The following is a 23831-nucleotide window of genomic DNA, read 5'->3' on the forward strand; positions in this document are numbered from 1 at the left end:
TAGAAGCCAGGATTTGACTACTGCCTCACAAATTTTCCTAGTTCTAGTTTATTCTAGCTCAAAGAGAAACTGTGTTTGGTCAGAGAATTGCTAGTAAGAGTGGATTTTCTATCTCAACACAATATTTTCTTTGGTTGAAATGAGAAAGATCAAATAAAAATCAAAATAAGTGTTAAAGAGTTGCCTTGCCTTACAGTAACTCCTGACAATGGCATAGTGTACAAGTTCTTAGTTGTAAAACTAAAAAATTAAATATAATCTATGGAGTTATTGAATTTTAAAAACAAAAAAGATTGGTTCCCCTTAATTCATTCATACGAATTGAAGGCTTTTTTTTAAAATCAAAGATTCTCTATTAGGAGAAAATATTGAATTTTGGTCACTTTGGTTCTTATTGTGTGAAAGAGCTTACTCCAGTCAAATCCAAATCATGTGTCAATATTGAAGGTCTATGACTTTATAGATTATATATGTATATATACATAAATTATATTATATATAACATACATATACAAATTATATTATTTATATAACCTTTTAAGCTATTCAGTTGTATACTCTTTACAAAAAAATTCTGTGCACATTTATATATCCTGATTTACAAAAGTTGATTTTATCACATTTATATATTTTGCACATTAAATCATGTCAATGAGATTTTAAAGCTCTACAAATAATTATATAATTACATGTTTTCAACTCTAATGTATACACTATAATATATAGAGTCTATGTACATATATAACATGTCAAGTTTTCTGTTGTCTTAATGGGTGAAATTGCCTTAATGGGTAAAACAGAATTAACTTGATATTAGTCTATCTCTAATCTCTGTCTGCAAGAGCAACCTACAAGGGCTTCATCTTACCAGCCATGGGGCAGAATCCAAACTTCTGGTCAGCATCATAGTTCTGTGTGGTTCCACACCATTTCATGTTGTCTCTCCTGCCCTCAGAAGTACAATCGGTATAGTTGTGGTTGTTGTACAGGAAGGGGAAGTGGCATAAGGCACCATTGGAATTTCCACCTCGAGTCTGAACCAGAACTGCCAAGAACAATGCACAAACAGGAAGATAAGGACTACAAATGTGCTTTCTCATGCACAGAGGGAATTCCTATAAAAAAGTTCAAAGACAGCCCAGTTTCTACAGCTAATTCCCAGAGAGCCTAGCTCAGAATAAAAGATATCTAATTACATATTTCTAAGCTTCTTAGTGTATTCACTTTCACCTTCAAAATAGATTTACGTTCTATTTTCACTCTTATTTTCCTAGCCAGAAAAAAAGATTAAATGATAGCTTAGAATAAAATATAGTTTTAACCAGAAGATAAGCAATGGCATTCAAACATCCATCCTGTGTATTCACAGCCTAGAGGGATCGCTTACTGATTCCAACATACAAATAGCTTTTCTTTCATCACATCATAACCCGACATGTCAAAATAAATGAACCACAGGCCTTTTCCCTTGGTGTCATTTCCCAGTTGTGTTGGAGGGTTCAAAAGGATGCTCAGCTACTAAGTTAGCATCATGTCTCTTGGGTCCAAACTAAACAAAACTGATACCTCTTGTGTGCAACCTCAGAATGAAAGGCTGGATGGCTAGATAATAAAAAAAGGGCACAAAATATGGAGTTTTCTTATTACAGAGGGACACTCACCAGTATGGTCTGTGCAGAAAGAATACTTCTGGTCTTGCTCATAGTTCGAAGTTGTGCTGCACCAGAGATGTCCATCCTGTCGCCCTTCTGTGGTGCAGGAGTAGAAAGTCCTGCCATTGTAGGTGAATGGTAGGACGCACGGCTCCCCATTTGAATTGCCTCCATATGTCTGGGTTACAGCTGCAAACATAACCAAGCGAATCTCAATATATAGAGCAGCTGTATCTCCTACAAGTAGCTGCTGATTTACAGCTTAAATGAGAGACTAAGCATGTGCTCTAAAAGGAAAACGCTGTGACTATAGAAGATTGCCTGGCTAATCTCAGCAACAATCTTTTACTCAAGAAGCCTTGTCTACTTTGGGTGGAACAAAAGTGCTGATGTTCTTTGTTACCACTTCTGCTACATGCCCCAGTTTCTCCAATTGTGCATCTACATTAATACAAGTTAATTAAGGATGCTGGGGAGATACATATAATTATATCTGTGCCATGAAAATTAGTATATGATGCTGTTCTGGAGGAAAAGTCAAGTGTATCAGTTCTTAATGCTGTAGTCACCATCACATCTGTAGCCCAGATGAAAAGCATTAGGTTATTGAAAGTTTACACCACAATGCTACTGAAATATGAAATGGAAGATACAGTGCAGATGATTAGCTATCCAGAATGTAACTCTCTTATAACAGCCTTTTACAAAAAAAAGGTAATGCATAGCAGTTTACTCCCCGTGACAGAAAAAAAATACATTGAGAAAAAGTAGTGTAAGAAAATACATCAAATGCCAACACTGCTTATTATCATGGGGTGGTAAAATTATAAGCTTTTCCTGTCTGCTTTATTGTTTCACTTTTTAAAATATAAATGAATGCACACTGCCTTTCAAAAACTCAATACTTAAGTCACCAGTACGGTTTGTTGAAACTGTAATGCATACCTGTCTCTTGGCAGCTGACTCCATTGCCCAGGCACGTGCAAAGCATCTGCTTATTTCCTTGTGTCTTTAACCACTGCATCCCCTCGGAATAGACTACACCACTGTCTGTGACGCAGTGGCCATAAGGAGCCGGCTGGGGATGAGGCTGGGGTTGGTAGATGGGCATCCGGGCATCTGAGAAGGGGCCAGATCCTAAGAGCATGAGAAATTAAAGTCACAAAGCTGGCTGACAGAAGACAGCTAAGCACACTTCAGGGTGTCACCAAGATCATGTGCAATCCATGCTGTTAATGACCTAATGTTGATCTGAAAAAAAAAAAAAATGCTCCTCCCTTTCTGCATTTGATTTGTGTTTGACCTGGGAAATAATCCATAAGGGTCTACCGAATAAATGGTCTCCATCTTCAAGGCCATGCAGAACGACTAGGCTTATATTTCTAAATGATAGACTGTTAAACAGAGCAGATGCTTTCAACAAAACTTCACTCATGCCAGGAACCGCAAAGTCCACACCTTCCCAGTTCTTCCCACCTGACTTCCTGGTGGCCTCACTTCTGGCCACTTTCTCCCTTGCTCCATGCCTTAGACTCCCTGAGCCACTCATCATTTCCCATTTCCCAGCACTCATCCTTCCTCAGTGCAGCTAACGTCATGTTTTTGTCTTGAACTCATGCCTTTCCCTTCATCTGAAATGGTCAGCCTCACCCTTCCTCTCTCAGCAATTTCCTTAAGCTGAATCCTCCTGGGCATGGTACTTCCTGCCACTGTTTTGAGAAGTCCCTGACATGCTCCAGGAGACTTCCTGCTACCTGTGCAACTCTGAGCTAAAGGTGAGTGCCTTGGCAGCCACAGCAGATTCGAGAAGTTGCCACCTCCTTCTGCATTTTGATTTTCCTCATGGTGATTTGGGCCTGTGTTGTGCCTTTTGTAAAACCAATCAATCTGCTTAAGACAGCTTTCTTTTCAAAGTAATACAGTAAAATGTGTTTATCTTTTCTTTAAAGTTTTGGAAATCTCTTCTCTTGAAAGTCAGGGCCAACAGCAGGGTCAGAACTGATGCCAGAATGACTGACAGACTCATTCCCGTGTCTCCCTAAGTGTGCTGAACAGCAGGCACCGAAGGCACTTCACAAAGGACCCAAAGGCCAAGTGTATTTGGGATCCATGGCTGCTGCCTCCACATTCCCCACCTTGGAGAGCTGCAATGCAAGGGAACAGAAAGCTCCCTGTAGTGGAGATTCCGTTTTGCTTAGTGCACTCTTTCTTAAACTTTTTTGAACAATGCAACTCCCTCAGTATAGTATCAGTGCTATTAATAAAAACAGTCCTATTTATCAAGATTCACCCCCATTTAATTTCCAGCTACTATTTTAATCTCTTTTAATGGGTTGGTATTTGTGATTGTTTCTTTTCTTTTTCCTTGTATGTCAGTAGTAGTTTTATTGGTAATAATCAAGTAACTCAAAGATATTATAAAATCCAATCTTGCTCACCTTCTTAACTTCTTAAAGCAAAACAAAAAGTCATCAAAAGGAGAAAAGTCCAGACTATTAATATTCTTGCTAAATGGCTGATTGCTGAGATACTAAGCAACAAGGCTGGCACATCAGATAGTGAAAACTCAGCCAAAGCATCTTAATAATAACAGAGGATGTGCACCCCTTAATTTCCACATTTCTTCCTTTATATACTTACAAAACACCTATGATGCAGAAATCATTTTCTTATACTAGAAATGATTGAAACTTTTTTCTAAAAGAAATTTAAATATTGTTTCATTCATTCCCTTTTCTGGGCCCTCTCTAAATTCCTCAAGTTTTGAATGCTAATATTTGAATAAAGTGATTGTGTGTTATTTTATGAAATGTTAAAAAAAGAGCTGAATACCAGATAAGGAAACTATACTGCATTTTGGAAAAGAACACATACATTTTTCTTCTTTCCTACCAGAAGAATAATTAATCACAACTCTCTCTGATTTCCTTTGTAAAGGAACTTTGGATTCTCAAAGCACATATACACACCTTTGTGTATATCCATCTGTGGTGGTAGGTTTATGTATTATTGTTCTTTTAAACCCAGTTTTACTTCTTGGGACTAAATCCATTTTTTCCCATAATATTCTTTTTCATTTCATCTTTAACTTTTCTCCAAAACTTAAAACTTTACTTTAAAAGAGAAGTTTTAACAATAACCTGTAAATGCTCCCAAGTAGTTAGCTAAAGCACTGCAAATCATCTTCAAAAGCATGTCTAAAAAAATAATTTCTTGTTCGACTTCCCATTTCCGACCCCTGCTCCCTGGTGTCTCACCGGTCGAGGTGGTCTGCAGAGACGCGTGCCTCTCACACTTCCACTCTCCTCTGCCATTGCCTGTGCAGATGCACTGCAGCAGGTTCCCTCGGTTGTCCTTCTTGCTCCAGGTGTCCCCAATTCTATAGGAAGTTCTGGTGTCCTGATCATTGCACCTGTCTGTGTCAGAGAGGAAGCATTTAAATACGGAAATCAGGTCAAGATTGGCAAGTGCTCAGGGCAAACCTAGGCAAGGCATATACTAGTCTAATGCTTGAAGACCATTTTTTTTGGTAGTGTGTTCATAGTCAGCTCTGATGTCACAGGTAACAAACCCCTGACATGGGATTACACTCGTTATACTGGAAAGGGAGCTATATCGTTTGGGTTAGTTCCACTTCTCTGCCGAAAAACTTTTTCATCATCCTTCATTAGTTGATTTTTTTAAAAGAGTTTCCACAACAGTCTAAATGTGACCAAATTCATTCTCCAATGTGTTATCAGTCCTTCTCCAAGTCTCTCCAGCTTTCTTCTTGTAATGACTGTATACAGGGCCTGCCTTTCAAATGGGAACTTTCTTTAGAAAAACTAGGAACAACAGGGAGGTAGGCAGACCTCAAAGGGTCTCTACCAATTGCCCCAGGGAGGCTATAAAGAGTGATAGCTCTTTCTTCATTTGTTATGTAAAAATACTCTAGGGACCAAGGACCTTTTTGACTAAAATGTTTTCTTCTGTCCTGCACCCGACCTCAAAAGACCTTTTAACAAAAATCACAAACTAACTGGCCTCTTTGGAATTATTTATACTTTCCCACCAATGGAATAGGGAATTAACATAGAATGATAATTTGTAGCTAAAGCAGCAAGAGTTACCCCAGCCTTGCCCATATGTTCCCATGTGGGTATAAAGGACCTGATCTTGTGAAGCAGGAATCACTGCAACCACAAAGTTGGAGATAAAAAAGTTGAGATAGTAGATGAAGGTTCACACGATACATACTCACATGTCTGCTCCAAGAATGGAGATTTGAATGAGAGCATCAAGACTGATAAGTTTGATGAGACATTAAACTGACTTAAGGTAAAATACTGCCACAAGCGTCTTGGAAGCTGATGATCCTAACAATTTAAATGCAAAGCATCTAAAAACCCAGCAAGTTCTGGGGAAAGATTTGGTCAGAATTGTTTTCCCTTTTCCATAAGTAACTTTTATTTGTTAGGCAGGAATTGGAATTTGGATGATAAATATTCCGAGAGAGTTAAATATTTTGAGTTAGATAAATCACATGGGTTCAAAGTATTTAGATTTGATTTTAAACTAGTTAATGGCTACTTTGCTTCAACAAACTCTACAGTTGCCATTCTAAAAAAAAAAAAAAAAAAAGCCTGGAAACTGGAAGGCAACAATGAAGACCTCAAGATAATCTTAGAAGGAACAAGACAAACACTCCTTTCTCTTTGCAACACTGACAGGAAGCCTTAGGTAAGATATCAAGAAACACTATCCTTTACTTCTGAGTTAAACATTTTATTCTATTGGATAAGCATTTTTTTTTTTACTTTCCTCAATCTGGCTTATGAATATGCTTTATTTAAGTTTCAAATACACGATACCTAAACCCTTAGAGCTTTGCTCATTTCCATGCCAAAAGATGCTTCTGCAACTGTTTTATCGATTTCCTTGCTCTTAATACTTCAAAAATATGTCAATGACTATTATATATTGGTAGCTAAATCAGGCCCATGATATAGTTGCATCTGAATAAATATTAAAGTTCTTAGTAGGGGATAGCCTAAGATCTCATTAAACTAAATTTGCTTTCCCATGCAGTCTTCTCTGAAGAAGCAGAATAAGTTAGATATAAATTTTCTTGACATTCAAAAGTTACCAAAACATTCAATGTATTAGATGTATTCTAAGTGAACCACCCCCTAGGAATCCAGAAAACAATATCTTTAACATAAAACTCTGAAACATACTTCTAGAGGTACAAGTGATGCGTCCACTGCCTTCTCCCAGACAGGTACAATCCACCATCATCCAGCCCTGATAGGGCTTTTCCCAGGTTTCCCCGACAACATAGGAAGTGCCAGCAGCATGGTCAAAACATTTCTCAGCTGTAGAAAAATTCGGAAGAAAAACAGAAAACAAAAGGCTATTTTGAATTGTGTAGTCTCCCTGTAATTTGAATAGTAGTGTGTAAGCAAAAATACAGCCACAGCTTTTTAAGTGGCACTCTGTTCAGAAAGAAAGGCACACCCTGCAACTAAGCACTTAGCAAGTAGCCAAAGCAAAAGAGCTCAAGCCCAGTTGGCAGGCATAAGTTCTCTTCTCCTATAGTGAGTACACGGACTGCATATTTTCAGCTAGTCCCAAACTTCACACTAACATTTTGAGAATCTATGTGTGTATCTAGTGTGTGGGAGACTACACATGTAAAATTCTAATCTTAATTATGTATGGCCAATTATAAATTACGAAAGGCCTAAACAAAATAAGGAAGCTATTTAATAAAAAGCAGAGACAAAACAAAATTGAAAACCTCTGAATTAGAAAACAATAAGTAATGAAAGCCAGAAACTTTTGGATTTGTACTAATAGGGTTCAACTGAGAGTTGAGACTCAAAGAAGCTCAATAACTATCATTTTGAAAAGAAACCAACAAGGTATGACAGCATGTACCAATTTCCATTTCACTCTAGTGCATCTCAAGAAACAAATGTGTCAAAAATGTCATTTATTTCCTTTTAAATAATTTACATCTTGACCATGGAAGAATCTGAGATCAGATATTGGACAAAAGAAATGACTTCTATCCTGAATTTTCAACTCCTGTGTTTTTGAAACACAACAAAATTAAGATTTCTATATGTGGTTAGTACTTTTTGACCTGATTCTTTTAAGAATTGATTTGAAATTATATAACATTTCATTATTTGAAATGAAATTGCCATTTCATGTTTTTTAAATTGAAGTTTAGTTCTCTTATCCATGTATTGTGACTTTGGTTCAACCCAACATTACAACAGTGCATCCCCATCCCAACAGTCCCTGACGGTCACACACCTATGGGCTTGCAGGTCCATTCTCCTTTCCCGTTCCCTAGACACACACACTCTAACATGTAACCACCAGTCTCATGTGGTCTCCTCCAGGTGTCACCGATCTTGTAGGACTGACCTCCTTCATGACAGCGGTCTGTTCAAGATAAAAGGCAAATGTTAGCAGGGGTTGGTACAGAGAACTTAAGAAAAAAACTTCTCATGTTCTACCTAGGATAGGTACTTAAGTTGGCCAAAACAGAAAAACAAAAGAAATTTTCCATCAGAGACAGGGGGAAAGTTTGGTTACTTTGGATCAATTCAATTGAATGTCTGGCTTAAAACACAATGGAAAACCACAGAGAAATCTGAATGGCAAAGGAGAGGTTATAAATCTTGGTTCCCCTGGGAGAGCACAGGAAATCTGGCCATAAGCAGGGCCTTTACACAGACACAGTAAATTGTCCCCAGATTAAGTCAGTGAAAAGGCTGCATTGGGCATAACATTCTGGGTTTTGGAAGTATGGAGAGTTTGGAAGTATGGAGAGCCTGAATCTCATGCTGGAATAGAAAACTCATTTTGGAAGAAAGCAAAAGACATAAAGTGTGAAAATCCTGGTACTTTTCAAGACTATTAAATTCAATGATTAAACATCCAAAGACTGAATTGCTCACTAGATTATAAACATGATAGACCATTGACTCTGGAGATCTGCTTTTAAATGTGGTTAAATTCTCACCTAAAGTTTGGGCAAAGTTGATTAGGCCTATTCACAAGCGATTGGCTTGTTCTCTTGGACAGAAGCCTTTACGATGACTTATATTTAAAAGAAGGATTTAAAAAATTTAAATGTTGTACTAACAGACTCTCTTGGCAACCTGGTGAATCATACTGGAAAGACTGACTTAACTAAACTAGAGCTGATGAGACTTAGCCCAGTCCTCAAAGTCCCTTGGAAAAACAGTTTGGCTAATTATTCCGTATTAGCACTAGGAACTGAAAGAATTGCTTCTTGGGTTCAACCTATTGGTCATAAAGAAGCCAGATGCAAGAGATCTCTGCATTGCAACCAAGAAGGCTTATTTACTGTTCATCAACATCTTCCCAATCACTAGAAAATCCCATGATCAGTCTGGATTAAAGACATCCGGGAAATGTGGAACTCCCTTAGGCACATGTCACTGAAGTGGAATCCAAGAGATCTACTTGGCCATACCATGTATACACACACTGATAAATCTACACATTAAAAATACTGATGTTGGGGCTGGTGCTGTGGCACAGCGGGTTTAGCCACTGCCTGCAGTGCCGGTGTCAGCTTGAGTCTCAGCTGCTTCGCTTCTGATTCAGCTCCCCACTGATGTGCCTAGGAAAAGCAGTGGAAGATGACTCAAGTCCCTGGGCCCCGGCACCCACATGGGAGACCTGGAAAAAGCTCCTGGTTCCTGGCTTTGGCCTGGCACAGCCCTGGCTGTTGGGAGAGTGAACCAGAAGATGGAAGATCTCTCTTTCCTCTCTCTGTATAACTCTACCTTTCAAATAAATAAATAAATCTTAAAAAAACAAACAAACAAACAAAAAAAAACCTGATGTCACCTAAGCTCAGACCAGTCTTCAGGAAGCCCAGGTGCCAACTGGGTACGTTGGTCACCAAGGGTAAATCCCAACGTTAGGATTATCCCAGTCATCGATACCAGAAAATGACAGTGATAGTAATAGTACAGTTTATATATATATGATCTTTTAATGTCATTTTACAGAATGTATCCTTACTTGCGATGGTGCAGCTAATTCTCCCTCTCCCAGCTCCGATGCAGGTACAGTCCCAGATCATGGAGTCTTTAGGGCGCTCATAAGTGTCACCCACCCTGTAAGTGTTTCCGGTGTACTTGTCAAAGCAAGTCTCTTCAGCTGAGGGGAGAAGGAAATTCCATGTGAGCCAACAAATGTAAAAGCTTTTCTATCCCATGAATCCCATCCACAGAAAAAAAAACTGAAGTTTAAAATAAAGTGAGAGATGCAGATCTCTCTACCAAGGCCACAATATTTGACCTTTGACAAGTTCTCAAATTTCCCGTAAATTAATTTTATTATAAAGAGTTTTTGAGCCCTTAGGGAAAAAACACAGAAAGTGCTGCTTTATGACCAGCTTGATTGTGAAGAAAGGGTTTCAGATCTAATCTCTGACTCAGGAAGTCAAGCCAAGGTCCACATAAAAAGCAAACAGTTTGAAGATCCCCCACCTCCCAGTAGGCACTTGCTAATCCAACCAAGTATTTCCAGTGTAGCCTCCTCAGTGCCCCTCTGAAGCAGTTGCTATAATTTATAAGAAACGTATAAAGGGTCTCAAAGAAATGAGAACTTTGAAGTGGGTTAGTGGTTTTGAAAGGCAGCTGACAAATCGCTTTACAATATAGTGTCCACAATGAATTCTGGTTCATTTTCATACAGTTAAAGATCTGAGATTACTTTCTATTCAAACTTTTATAAGCATTTTTTTTAAAGAAAATACATAAAAATCTTTGAGTTTCTCATCAAAAACATTGGGAAAGTAAAACAAGAAGAACTCTGGGAACTGATTAGAAATACGTTTGTTTGCATGTTTTAAAGGTTAAAGTAACATGTGAAAAGCAAACAGAAGCAGTTACCAAACTTTCATGAAAGAGGATAAAGTGTAGTTCTAATAACAAGCAACCCTTCAGCTATAAAAGGTCCTAACTACCAAGTTCCCCACTACTTACGTTCAGGTTTACTCTCGCAATTGAAACCTCGGCTCCCTCCATAACAGGTACAAACCAGGGCGTTGCCTAGGTAGGTGCGCTCCCACTGTTGATTTATCTGATAGTGTTTCCCATTGTCGTAACAACCAGCTATAAGTAATTGGAAGAAAAAAAGTTATTACATTTCCACCTCACCTTGTGATTAAATTATGAAGTTTTTCTAACACCTGATCAATGAGCTTGAGCAACAAACTTTAAAAAATAGTGACTCATCAGAATGCCAGAAGAATTTTTCTATCCAAAGAAGCATGTTTCTATCCAAACAGAGATAGACAAGCTAGCTACCCAAAGAGTTGACTGCAATGTATACTCGTGGATTTTCGGATTTTTTTTTTCCTTCTTTTTCAACTTGGCAAAATGTTACACAATGATGTCACTTCTGCGGGGCCAGGGGTCCACGTGGAAGAAGTGGAGAGATTTTGAAAGGGAGAAGATTGAAATTACACTTTAAAACATGCAAGGAACTCCAGCGCCCTTTTGGACCAGTAAATCGAGAAGGGCAACTTGGGAAAGTTTCTTGGAGCCAGGGCAGAGGAAGGCTGCACTTTGAAAACCCATCAGAGGCATTCTGATTTTTGATCTTGGTGCAGTGTCCCGAGGGGCCCCACAGCACTCTGCACCAACCACACCTTTTTCAAGTTAGTTGGAAACAACTAAGCTATTCATCGACCCTCTGCTCACCCTCATTTTGAAAATATCTAACCAGCTAGTTAGTAACAAAGAGAACCAGGAGCGGTCAAGACCACAGCGATCCCAGATGGAAAACATGTACTGGGCACGCATCAGTTCTCCCTGTAAAGTTCAGTTCAGGTTCATTCATAGAAGGACGATATGAATGTGAAGAACTGGCGGGGGCCCCGGAGGACACCCCAGAGCGCCTGTCCTCCAACGCATTGGCTCTCAGATCCACCCTGCCCTAACCGAGAGCCTTTTGTGTCCACAGCTGGTTTCTCTTTTTTTTTTCGAGACGCACGTGCGCGCGCCAAACTTCAGCCGCAACTCGGGTCGGCTTTGGGGTCCCGTCCCGCGGTCGGTACTCACGCTTGCTCTGACTGACAGCCACTGGGCTCTGGGGCTGCACGATTTGCTGGGCTTGCCTCTTGCTCTTCGAGGCGGCGGTGGAGGGTACCGCTGTCCCCAGGCACAGGACGGACAGCAGCAGCAGCAGCCCGGGTCCCGGACCCCCGAGCATCTTGAGACGGTGCGGGGAGAGCCGCCCTCACCCGCAGGCCAGTTCCCACCAAGTTTGGTTCCCTGCGCAACCTGCGGGAAAAGTCCCTGGCAAATGCACCCGCAAGCGGCTGGCCGCCTCTAGGAAGGGGACGGGGACCCCGGGAGGGACGGAAGGATGGAGCGGCCGGGAGAAGTTGCGGCTGCAGGTTCCCTCCGCCCGGCTCGCGCCTGGCCCGCTGTGCTCCCCTGTGCAGCGCAGCCGGCGGGCGGCCGAGCCCCGAGCGCCGGGGCTTATATGGGACGGTCCCCTCCCGCCCCCTGCGAGGCCCCGGGCGCCGGCAGGCAGGGCCCGGCCCGCCGCCCCCAGCCCCCGCCCCCGTCCCCGCCGCCCCGCCGACCGCGCGCCGATTGGCCCGGGCCCGGGTGACGTCACGGGGGTCTGTGGGTTCGCGGCGAACAAAAGAGATGCTGATGGGCCGCCAGCAGCCGGGCCGGGGGAACTTTTTTTCGGTTTCCTTTGCGGTATTCAAACTTTTTTTTTTTTTTGGGGGGGGGGGTGTAGGAAGGACGGGAAGCGGCTGGGAGGGAAGGGAGGGGCTGGGGCTGTGCGAAGCCAAGAGGGTGCCAGGCTTCCCCCCCTTTACTCTTTTTTTTTTTTTTTTTTTAATTGGGGGTGGTGGTGGCGGTGTTTGAGGACATTGCGTCACCTCTGGAAAAAAAAAAAAAAATCCCTGCTCGCTGGAGTGCGTTTTGTGGGGAGGAAAACTCATAAAGGAGCCATCACCTTGCAGCTGCAGGAATCCGGACTGGGCAGCCCCAGGGCGGGGCCGGCCTCCCGGGTTCCCTCGCTGGGGTCTCAGGCGCGCAGCCGCGGGACTCGCTGTTCAGCCCCGGCGGCTTCTCGGCCCGGAGCAAGGGGGCGACGCGGAAAGCGACCCCTAGGGAGCTCCTACCAAGTGGGGCTGCTGGGGGCGCCCTGTAGACCTGGGGTTACTTCAGAGAGGGAAGTTTCCTTTGACGGGACGGTTGCCTTTTTCTTATCTATTTTCTCTTTAAAGACCTGCAGGAAAGTCTTCCCGTTCTGGGAGTGGGGTGCCCGTGTCCACGGAGAGGGAAGTCAGCGGTGGACAACCCGAGAAGCCCAAAAGTCAGATCGGCTCTCACGGTGCCCGTTACAGTAAGGAGGCAGAAAGAGTGCAAGAACCGCTGAGCTGGGTAGAAAAAAAAAAAATCTTTAACAGGCTAGACTTTCTGCAGCCTCCGCCTTGCTTTTACTTGGTATTTTCTTTACGCAGGCATCAGTTTTATTGCAGAATTCTGCACCCTCCCCCCACCAGCCTCTGCCGCCAGATTTTTCCTATCAATTGCTATGCACTTCAAGAATGTAGAGAGAGTTCCCATTTCAGATTCCCCCGTTTTTTCTTTCTAAACTCAGAGCGCGGAAAGCGAGTCTGGGACGCACAACACTGTTGCTTTAAAGACCGTCGAAAAGATGAGTCCACAACTTGCTCAGTAGCTTCGGGCTGAGCTTCTGACTTCGAAAGTTAGGAATGCAGGACTCCTGTTTGCTCTGAGAACAGATGAAAGCTACTAGCAAAACTTTATTTCTGTAGGATTATTCGTGTTCTCCAAAAGTTCCATCTGCAGTAAGTGCTATTGGGGTAATTTGAACCCTGTGAACCACAAAATACCCGACCCATGACAGACACAAAACTAACATTTGTTTTATTGATGCAAGGAATTAAAACACAAAAAAGCCATAGCAAATATCAATTTCCTGCAAGTCGTGTAAAATAACTCTTGAGGAATCTTTGTGACCAACACTCCAAGTTGAAAGAGCACCCTGGATTCCCCAAATTTAGAATCCCATCTGGGTTAGAGGTTTTTTTTTTTTTTTTTTTTTTTTTTTTTTTTTAACTTTCTCATCATCACTTGACAAACTAGTTTTCTTTTTCAAATATAAAAAGGCTCCTTGTAAAAATGCTTAGGAAGTTTCTGGGAAGCGGAGTGTTCATTCCAGAGGGAAGGATACCTGGAAATCAGGATGTAAGCAAGATAAACCTGAAGCAAAAGCTTTTTGGGGGAAGGAAGTAAGTGGTTAGGAAAGTATTTCACCCACCAAACCCATGCTAGCTTGATATATTTGCTGTACCCAAAATACATTAGAATAATACACATTTGAGAGCTGTAGGTGGAGGGGGGGGAAGCCCACCTTACATATCAGAGCAAAGTTTATATTTCATCCCCGTAGAAATGTAATTTGTTTAAGGAATAGGACGATCTCTAATGTCTTGCCATCAAAAATACATTTGGCTGAATTTTATGGGGATGCTTGGGTGTTCACCTTTTTCCTTGAAAAAATGTTTTTTAAGTTTTTTTTTTTTTTAGCTTTTGAGATGGAAACTTTTTCCCAGTTAAGATAACAGGGCTTGCTACAGTATTCACTCATTTATCAAAATCCCTTGTAACTGTGTAAGTCTGTTATCTCTAACTAGAGAGATAATCACAGCTCAAAGACCACACTGGCTCTGACTAACTCCATCGACATGTGCAGTGCCTAAGATTCCTAAGACCCTGTTGACACCATGGCTTCTTCCTCAATAAACAGTATGCTTCTACTTACAGGAAATACCTTTGGACTTTTTTTATTTTTTAAATCTCAATTTGGAGAGGGAAATATGACGAAAAAGGAAAATAGAAAGTAGATCGGTGGGTGCCTGAGGCTGAGGCTAAGTAAAGGAATGAACTTAAGTGGACACAAGGAATCGTACTGACAAGAGGGATTGGTGGTGATTTGGTAGTTACTCTGAAAGTGGCTGACTCTGGCATGAGGAGTAAACCAACCCAAAGTCGTATTTTAAAACTGATTTTTAAAAGCAGTATTTATTCTTTTTCTCTTTTATAATCTCGTGATTTTGTTTCAAGCACTCACTCCCCAGTGGCAGGAGTGTGTACAAAACGCCCTCTTTTCTTCTTTTTTCCCAGAGGAAGTTTCTTGAACACAGTAGTGGATTCTTTCTCCTACACCAGTGACTCCTTCAAAAACCTGTATTTGTGTGGTGGCATGATTGTGGTGGAGACAGAACAAGTCTTCATTTAGGACTGTGCCTTGTTTCTTCTTGGAATTGCCATGGCAATAAGGTTTTCCCAGAGTTTTGGACAACTTGAATTTTCAGTAACAAAGACAAGCAGAAGTGTGTGTGTGTGTGTCTAGTAGGGGAGGTGTTATCTGGGTGGTTTTTATTGGAGAAAGTTAATGAGGAGCTGGAGCAGTCATGAAAATCTGAATTAAAATGACTCATTTGATTGGAAGATTCGAGATGGAGGTATTTGGTTAAGCATAAAAATAATTTATCTGATCAGTCATTTAGAAGGATTGAAATGAAAATGATTTAAGGGATAAGTTTTGAAAAGCATTGTTTTTCCAAGTGAAAAACAGATTTGCTTTAAGACTAATGAACGCTTGTAGACAAACTCCTTGCCCTGTTGAAAAAAAATCTTTTCTTGGATAAGAAATAGCATCTTGACCCCAAGGGTTACATTTAGGTGATGTGGGCTCGGGCTGTTTTTTTCTGAAAACCTTTGGTTTCTATCCTGTTCTTAATCTCTTTCAGTCCTGCTACTGGGTAGACGATTGACTAGGTAACCCTGGAACGAACTTTCAGCCTTGAGAGCCTGTCCTATCTTTATAAATGCCATGGTCTTCTGTAGGTAGGTTGAAAAGACATAAATTAGGTAGTTTTTCTTTCCTATCTTGTTTTGATTTTTTTGGCATGAAATCCTTCCCTTCTTCTTCCCTTGAAAATTGCCAAGTTTATAAAAATGCTACTCATTAGCACAGGTGTGTGAAGGAAAATAAACTGCCCCATGGGCAGGCTTTATGGGCATTATATCTGAGCAGTTTGTCTGGAATTGACAGGGCGCCTGCAACCAGGGGGAAAATACTTGATAAGGGCTTTAAATTATGCTATGAAAGCTGGTCAGTTTTCACTTAATAAGCGTTTTGTTTATATTTTAAGGTACTTTACTTTTTTGATCAGCACTTTTAAAACTCTGCATCTCTGCCTTTTGCTTTTTAACAGTACTCTTTTCTCATTAGAGTGAGGTAACTCCCAAAAGGCTTTGTGAAAGAGTCTAATTCTTCCAGTCAAATGGAATGGACTACTGTGAGGCTGGAACACTTAACCAAAACTGTGTTATAGGACTTTTTGGCTTTCCAAGATAGGTGGTAGTTCCTTGGAAAAATTTTGTTTTTGTGTGTTGTGGCCCCTGCTTCTAATTTTGCCTTACTTTATGTTGGTGGCTTGTTTTGAATTTTCTCCTTTTTAATGTGTCACACGCTTTAAGCATTTCATATGAAATTTCACATGAAGTTCACATTTGTTTTGAAATTTCTCCTTTTTAATGTGTTACACGCTTTAAGCATTTCATTTTAAGACAGTCACAAATGTTCAGTTGAGTGATTAAAAGTAAGTATTGAACATTATTTTTTAAATAAACTTATAGTGCTGAGAATAAACTATTGTGATATAGAAGGTCAATAGTCATATTTTCTGTCAACTTACTTAATTACAATAAGAACATATGCAATTGAATTATCAAAATGACAGTATAATTATCCCTAAATTTATATTGAACCATTTTCTAGATAAATTTGATATATTCTTTCATTAAATATGAACACTTTACAGAAATGGAGTGGACATTTAAAATCATTACTGTTTTTAACATGAAAAACTAAGGCATGGCTTAAATGCATACACAAAGTCACAAAGATTGCAATATCTGAATAGAAATCATTGAAAGCTAAAATTTTAAAGTACTGACTCTGAGTTAGTGCTTCCTATTTTGTTGTTGTTGTTGTTGTTGTTCAACCATCTGCAATCCTTTAAGTACTACTATTCCATCACCGTTACAGATGAGGATATTAGGCTCAGAAAAATAACATTCTCAGAATGAAGTTTGCTATATCACCAGCCTTGCAGAAATTGTGGTATCAGTTAGTGATCTCCCTCTGAAATGAAGGAATGGGAAAAGGAGGTGGCTAAAGGACTTTTTGGATGACTTCTAAGTGTGAGATGATTTCATTTAAAAGATGCCACACAAACTCTGCTAACTGATAAGCTACCAGTTTTTGCTTATTATATCCAGGACCATTCTTGTGTGAATCAATTTCCTTCAAACCATTTAGTTGTGTTTTGGCATTTCATTTTTAAACTTATCTTCATTTCATTTGAAAGACAGACAGACAGATCTTCCATCCTTTGGTTCATCCCCTAGATGCCTGCAATAGCCAGAGGTGGGCTAGGCTGAAGCCAGGATCCCAGAACTCAGTCTGGTTTCTCTATGTGGGTAACAGACACCCAACTACTTAAGCCAATGCTACTGCCTCCCATGGTGTACATTAGCAGGAAACTGGAATCAGAAGTGGAGCTGGGTACTCTGCCAGGGGATGTGAGCATCCCAAGTGATGTTTTAACCACTGTGCCACACTCCTGCCCTGGCATTTTGGATCAGAGGTGGAAGGCTATCTCACTGACTCTCCACTAGACTGCAGGCTTGGTGGGAGCACATTCTCTTTCTTGTTCCCTCTGTGTGCCAAGCACTGGGTACAATATGCCTTCACTAACAGCAGGGCAGATATTGGGTGAATCAATGAAAGGAGAGAAGGGCAGACGATAAACAGCTCCAGATTCACAGTTAGTAGCTGAAAACCAGGCATACTGCTGAACGTGCTCAATGTTTTCCTTTACTGTATCCTCAAAGGGAGTGTCAGAGTAGATATTAATAATCCATTTGACTCTCTGGGGCTCAGGAAGTTTAAAGATCATCCTTAAAAGATCGTCTTTAGGTCTAAGAGAAGGGCAGAGCTGAAATTTAAATCAGCGTTCTCCTGACACCATATTTTTAATTTAAGCATACATAGCTTTCCCCATAGTGACTTTGCTCCATATAAGTTATAAGAGATTTGGAAAATTTCTTTGATGGCTGCTTATCTTCCTCTAGATATTCATGGCCTGACCCTTTGGACTGCATTGGTAGCTCCTCTGCTTGCTGGAGGGCAGGAGGACAAGAGGTCAGGGTGCTGCCTCCCCACTCCCTCCCTGTTTCTGGCAGCTGGTGGCAGCTGTCTCCCTCTAGCATATTATTCTCAGTGGCGCAATTTTGTCTGAATAGAGTGGAAATGTGCTATGAAAGTGTGTGTGTGGAGGGCTTAAAGAAATCAGCCCTATACGATAAAGAAAAAAAAAACACCCTATTCCTTAGTTGTGAATTTATCTTATTTGGTAGACTGTAAATAAAATTTAATTTTTCTGCAGAAGGTAAGGTGGGAGATAATACATTTAAAAAATGGATGGAAGGAAAGGGACATTGCTGTAGAATAAGAGTCCCTGCTAGGCTGTTCTCCAAGGTTCCAGCCCTCAGTGGCACCTCCCCAGGATGGCAGCCCGAGGAGTGACAATGCTACTTGCCTTGTGAGTCTCAGAAGCCTCAGTTTCCTTCCTGTGTCCCTTTGCCGTGCTCATACTTCAGTGTCCATACCTTCACTGAAATCTTCCAGTAAAAATCCTTTGGGTTCTGTTTTCTACTGAAATCCCCATGGTCTGGATTCTGACAATCTCTAATCATATGAGCAGTTCACATAAACTCTGGTTTTAAGTCTTTAATCATAGCAGAAAAGATTTAGGACACACAAATTCTTTTCCAAATTTAGCAACTAATAGTATGCAGTGATCTCCTTGTATATAGAATTTCCCACGTCTTGAATGGTCTGATTTTTTTCTCTCTGCTGAATGTGTGCCCCTTGAACACTGTATCTCTTCCAGAATAAAATACTCCTAGTGATGGTAAAATTACAGAAAAGAAATATGGATTTTATGTTTAAGTAGATGGCATTTGTTTGTACTTCTTAACTCATTTGGAAATAATTTTGATTTGTCCACCAAGTAATTTGGTTCCTGCCAAGAAGCTGGGATCAGAAGCCCTGCCACTTTAGAAACCCATTTAAAAGTGCCTTATACATCTATAAATGTCATGTATGTATAAGCTAAAGATTTTACATAAAAATGTAAGTTTGCTTTTTAATTTATTTTATATAGTGCAATAATTCAGCAGAGAGTTTGTACATTTAAGGAAAACTTACTCAGATCTACTCTATTTTAGTGTGCTATAAACTCTTGGGTTTTGCCAATATTTAGTGTTGACAAAGTCCTAATGCAGAAACCAAAACTTTTAGAAGACCTGAGGCATTGGTATCAATTATGCTTTTTAGAGAAACTCCTTCAAAAACAGATAAAAATTAGAATTGTCATTATCTTAGATTACAGTGTAAAACTAAGGAACACCGCTGTTTGAAATACTTTGAAACTTCTTGTATGTTATGGATTTTTCAACGTATTACTCACCTTTTGAAACTAGAGAATCCTTTTAGTTTAGGGTTAAGTTGGAATCTGAAACTAATTATAATGTCTGTCAACTATATGAGTGATAATTTCTTTACATCTCATCTTTTTTTTTTTTTTAAGGGAAAGTGTTTATTGGGGAAAACCCAACAGACTGGAGGGAAGGGGTGAAGAGGGAAAAAGAGAGAGAGGGAGAGTGTAAGAGAGAGAGAGAGAGAGAGAGGAGAGGAGCTAGCAAGGAGAGAAGAGAGAGAGAAGAGAGACGAGAGGGGGAGAGGAGAGGAGAGCAGAGAGCGCAGAGAAGAGAGAGCTAGAGAGAGCCACATGTTCAGGAACAGGTCCTTTTTAAATTATTCCGGAGGGCGGGCAGGGAAGCAGGAGCAGTGAATCCCATTAGGATGGAGGTGGAGCTTGACAATGGCAGTTGAGCCATGAGTTAGTGCTTGAGTTAGCCATGAGTTAGTCACCTGACTTCCAGCAATGGTGGTGGGGGCTAGAGCCTAGGATGGTGTCAGGGTATAGATTGCACCATAGATAAAACTGTGCCATTTTCCCAACATTCCCCCCCCCTTTTTTTTTTTTTATAAAGCAAGAGTTATATGGGAGTACATTAGTCCCAAAAGTCCAGGAGGGGTAGAGAGATGATGATCTGTCTTTAGAGCTATTTCCTGCTGATACGGGACAACGAGGTACTCTTCACTGGTATGGGGCAATGTCTCAAGCCGCTGTCTGCTGGGTGGGGAGCCGAGTGTATCCCTGTAGCAGCATTTTGTTGACCGCCTGGTTGCTGAAGGCCTTGGTTCATTCCATTATCAAATCCTGTAAACACTTAAGCAGACACAGTAGTATAAAAGACAGGGTGCTGGCGCCACAGCTCACTAAGCTAATTCTCTGCCTGTGGTGCCGTCACTCTGGGTTCTAGTCCCGGTTGGGGCGCTGGTTCTATCCCGGTTGTTCCTCTTCCAGTCCAGCTCTCTGCTGTGACCCAGGAAGGCAGTGGAGGATGGCCCAAGTGCTTGGGCCTTGCACCTGCATGGGAGGCCAGGAGGAAGCACCTGGCTCCTGGCTTCGGATCCGCACGCCAGCTTTAGCAGCCATTTCAGGGTGAACTAACAGAAGGAAGATCTTTCTCTCTTTCTCTCTGTCTCTCTCTCTCACTGTCTAACTCTGCCTGTCAAAAAGACCTTTCTCTCTCTCTCTCACTAACTTTGGCTGTCCAAAAAAAAAGACAGGGTGAGAATAGCAACCGATGATCCTAAGAGTGACATTAACCAGGTAATGAGAGGATTTCATAGAGGAGAGGAAATGAGGGGGGGAGGGTCCCTGGACCCTTGTGAAAACAGTGTGATGGATGTGGTTTAAAGCTGATCCCAACCAAGACTGGGGGAAAGCCACTCATTTTCTGTGAGTAGTGAGGTTTGTCTATGGAGAAAATCCTGAACAATCATACAATATCGAGTTGGGGAGAGGACCATCAATATACACAGGTTGGGAGTAGAGTCATTGATGTTAGAGTAGAGGCTATGATTATAAAGGAATGAGGCCCAAGTTGGCTAGATATAAAGGACAGAGTCGTTATTAGAGGATCTAAGAAAGGTGCTGTCTAAGCCATGAATAAGTTCTCTGATTGAGAGGCAAATAGAACCTGACAGAAGGGGCTTGATAATAATCAGGTGAGTGGGGTACATCCTAAAAAGAGGTGAACCTCCTTGGGGAAGGCACCCTGTTGACTTCCATTATCTAGCTGTCCTGGGAGGATAGCTGGCCAGGTAAAGACAGGTGGCAACTCTAACACGAAATGTACAGTTCTGTCTGCAATGTTGCTGACCCTATTTGACCATATCCTCCACAGCAGTGGTCACTTTGGAAACTGGGCCAAGTGAAGGGCTTTTCAGCTTGGAGCCAACAAGATCTGTGGCTCTGACATGGGCATCCTTCAACTCCAGAGCAGTTCCATTTCCAGTGATCCAACTCTTGGCTGCTGTATAGTATTCTCTAGAGTACATGTCCAGATATTGTTGTTACATATCTGGACATGTACTCTAGAGAATACTATACAGCAGCCAAAAACATGAAACCCGGTCATTTGCAACAAGATGGAGGAATCTGGAAAACATTATGCTGAGTGAATTAAGCCAGTCCCACAGGGACAAATATCATATGTTCTCCCTGATCAGTGACAACTAACTGACCACTAAAGGGGAAACCTGTTGAAGTGAAATGGACACTATGAGAAACGGTGACTTGATCAGCCCTTGTCCTGTGTGATATACAATGTAATACTTTATCCCTTTTAGTGTTGTTTTTTGTTCTAGTACTATTGGTTGAACTCTGTAATTAACACACAATTATTCTTAGGTGTTTAAATTTTAACTGAAAAGTGATCCCTGTTAAATATAAGAGTGGGAAAAAGAGAGGGAGGAGATGTACAATTTGGGACATGCTCAAGCTGACTTGCCCCAAATGGTGCAGTTAGAAACTTGCCAGGGGATTCCAATACAATCCCATCAAGGTGGCATGTACCAATACCATCTCACTAGTCCAAGTGATCAACTGCAGTTCACAATTGATCACACTGATAGGTCTAAGCGTCAAAGGGATCACACAAACAAGACAAGTGTCTGCTAATACTAACTGATAAAATCAAAAAGGGAGAGAACGATCCAGCATGGGAAGTGGGATACACAGCAGACTCATAGAATGGCAGATATCCTAAATAGCACTCTGGCCTCAGAATCAGCCCTTAAGGCATTCAGATCTGGCTGAAGAGCCCATGAGAGTATTTTAGGCATGGAAAGCCAAGACACTCTGGAAAAAAAAAAAAAAGAAGAAGAAGACCTAAATGAAAGATCTCTAGGAGTGAGATCCCAGTGGAAAGAATGGGCCATCAAAGAAGGAGGTACCTTTCTCTGAAGGGAGGAGAGAACTTCCACTTTGACTATGAGCCTGTCTGAAAAAGATCGAAGTTGATGAACTCAAAAGGCTTCCATAGCCTTGGCAACTCATTACTAGAGCCTAGGGAGATTACTGACGCCATAAACAAGAGTGTCAAATTGTTAAGTCAACAACAGGAGTCACTGTGTACTTACTTCTCATGTGGGATCTGTCCTTAATGTGTTGTCCAATGTGAAGTAATGCTATAACTAGTACTGAAACAGTATTTTACACTTTATGTTTCTGTGTGGGTGCAAACTGATGAAATCTTTACTTAATATATACTAAACTGATCTTCTGTATATAAAGATAATTGAAAATGAATCTTGATGTGAATGGAATTGGAGAGGGAGCAGGAAATGGGAGGGGTGTGAGTGGGAGGGAAATTATGGGGTGGGGAAGCCATTGTAATCCATAAACTGTACTTTGGAAATTTATATTTACTAAATAAAAGTTAAAAAAAAAGCATGTAACTGATAAATAAACTGCAACCAGAATATAAAGAGTTACTAAACTCAATTAAAAGAAAGTAAATACTCTATTCCAAAACGAGTAAAAGCCACTTCATGAAAGAAAATGAATGGTAAATAATCATGGAAAGACACTCAGTATCATTATTAGCCATTAGGGAAATGCGAGTCAAAAATCACAACAAACAGTCCCAGTAGACACCTATTAGAATAACTAAATTTTTAAAAATTGACCATACTAAGTCCTGATAATGATGTTAAGGATCTGGAATTCCATACTCTGAAGGTGGATACAATAGAGATTGAGATACCATTTGGAGAGAGCAGCAAAATGGCGGAATAGGAAGGGAGCACATTGATAGTTCGTCAAGACACACATTAATAAAAGTGGAGATACTGCAGGGTCAAGGAAGAGTAGGGGAAGAAACAGCAGAGGAAACTCTTCCAGAACTAGTGATTCACAGTGGACCTGCATGGAGAGCGTGGGAGCCCAAGTTCAGGACACCAGCGGCAGACTCAACACACCAGTGCTGGAACGCGAGGTGAGCCGAACCTCAATAGCCCGAGACACCAGCGGGCAAGCGGAAAGAGGAGGCTAGAGGGAACGAGGCTTGAAACTCCGTGGGGAAAAGTTCACCAGGCTAACTAGAAGAGAGAGAGGAAAAAAAAAAAGTGACCGATATGGACACGAGTTTCTCTCTCTCTGCTCACCTCTCAAAGGCGAGCAAGACAAAGAGCAGGCGCCATTTTGGAGATACGTCATAAGCAGGGCGAGCTCAGGTCTGCACCAGCCCTGAGCCTAGCAGAAAAACCTGACTCTGGGGAGAGGGGTGAAATAACAGGAGATTAGCATCTAACTTGGCAACCCAGTGGGAGACTGCAGGAGAATAGGAGCCCATACTGAGGGCAGCACAGATTCCCTGTGTGCTCCTTGGGAAAGAGCTTCTGATCTCTGGCTCCTGTGGGTATATCATTTGCTTGCTAACTACCTCCAATTACGTTCAGCTGTGCGGAATTACTTCCCTTTTGAATCAAAGAAAGAAAGAAAGAGAGATTTACCACACCTAACCTGGGGGTGTCATCTTTGACACACCCTCAGCCCTGAGGAACCAAACACAGCTCTCAGTCCACACTCATCTC

At 41.2% G+C, this 23831-nt stretch overlaps 1 protein-coding gene across 12 annotated transcripts in view; it reads right to left on the minus strand.

Annotated features, from left to right (window-relative positions):
• FN1 (fibronectin 1) overlaps nt 1-12146 on the minus strand; it is a 70124-nt gene extending 57978 nt beyond the window's left edge. For 11 of the 12 annotated variants that reach the window (XM_062191335.1, XM_062191298.1, XM_062191317.1 and 8 more), the window contains exons 1-9: nt 11753-12016; nt 10673-10801; nt 9705-9842; nt 7956-8087; nt 6869-7006; nt 4910-5068; nt 2598-2789; nt 1662-1841; nt 869-1045 (exon numbers count right to left, since the gene is read on the minus strand). In XM_062191335.1, coding sequence (XP_062047319.1) covers nt 869-1045; nt 1662-1841; nt 2598-2789; nt 4910-5068; nt 6869-7006; nt 7956-8087; nt 9705-9842; nt 10673-10801; nt 11753-11903 — 1396 coding nt within the window. In that variant the 5' untranslated portion in view covers nt 11904-12016. Of the gene's footprint in view, nt 1-868; nt 1046-1661; nt 1842-2597; nt 2790-4909; nt 5069-6868; nt 7007-7955; nt 8088-9704; nt 9843-10672; nt 10802-11752 lie in introns of all 12 variants that reach the window. The other variant, XM_062191326.1, reaches the window with a different exon arrangement.
• Nucleotides 12147-23831: the final 11685 nt, after the last annotated feature.

Source organism: Lepus europaeus, chromosome 1 (assembly GCF_033115175.1).
Source record: "Lepus europaeus isolate LE1 chromosome 1, mLepTim1.pri, whole genome shotgun sequence".
Taxonomy (NCBI): Eukaryota; Metazoa; Chordata; class Mammalia; order Lagomorpha; family Leporidae; genus Lepus; species Lepus europaeus.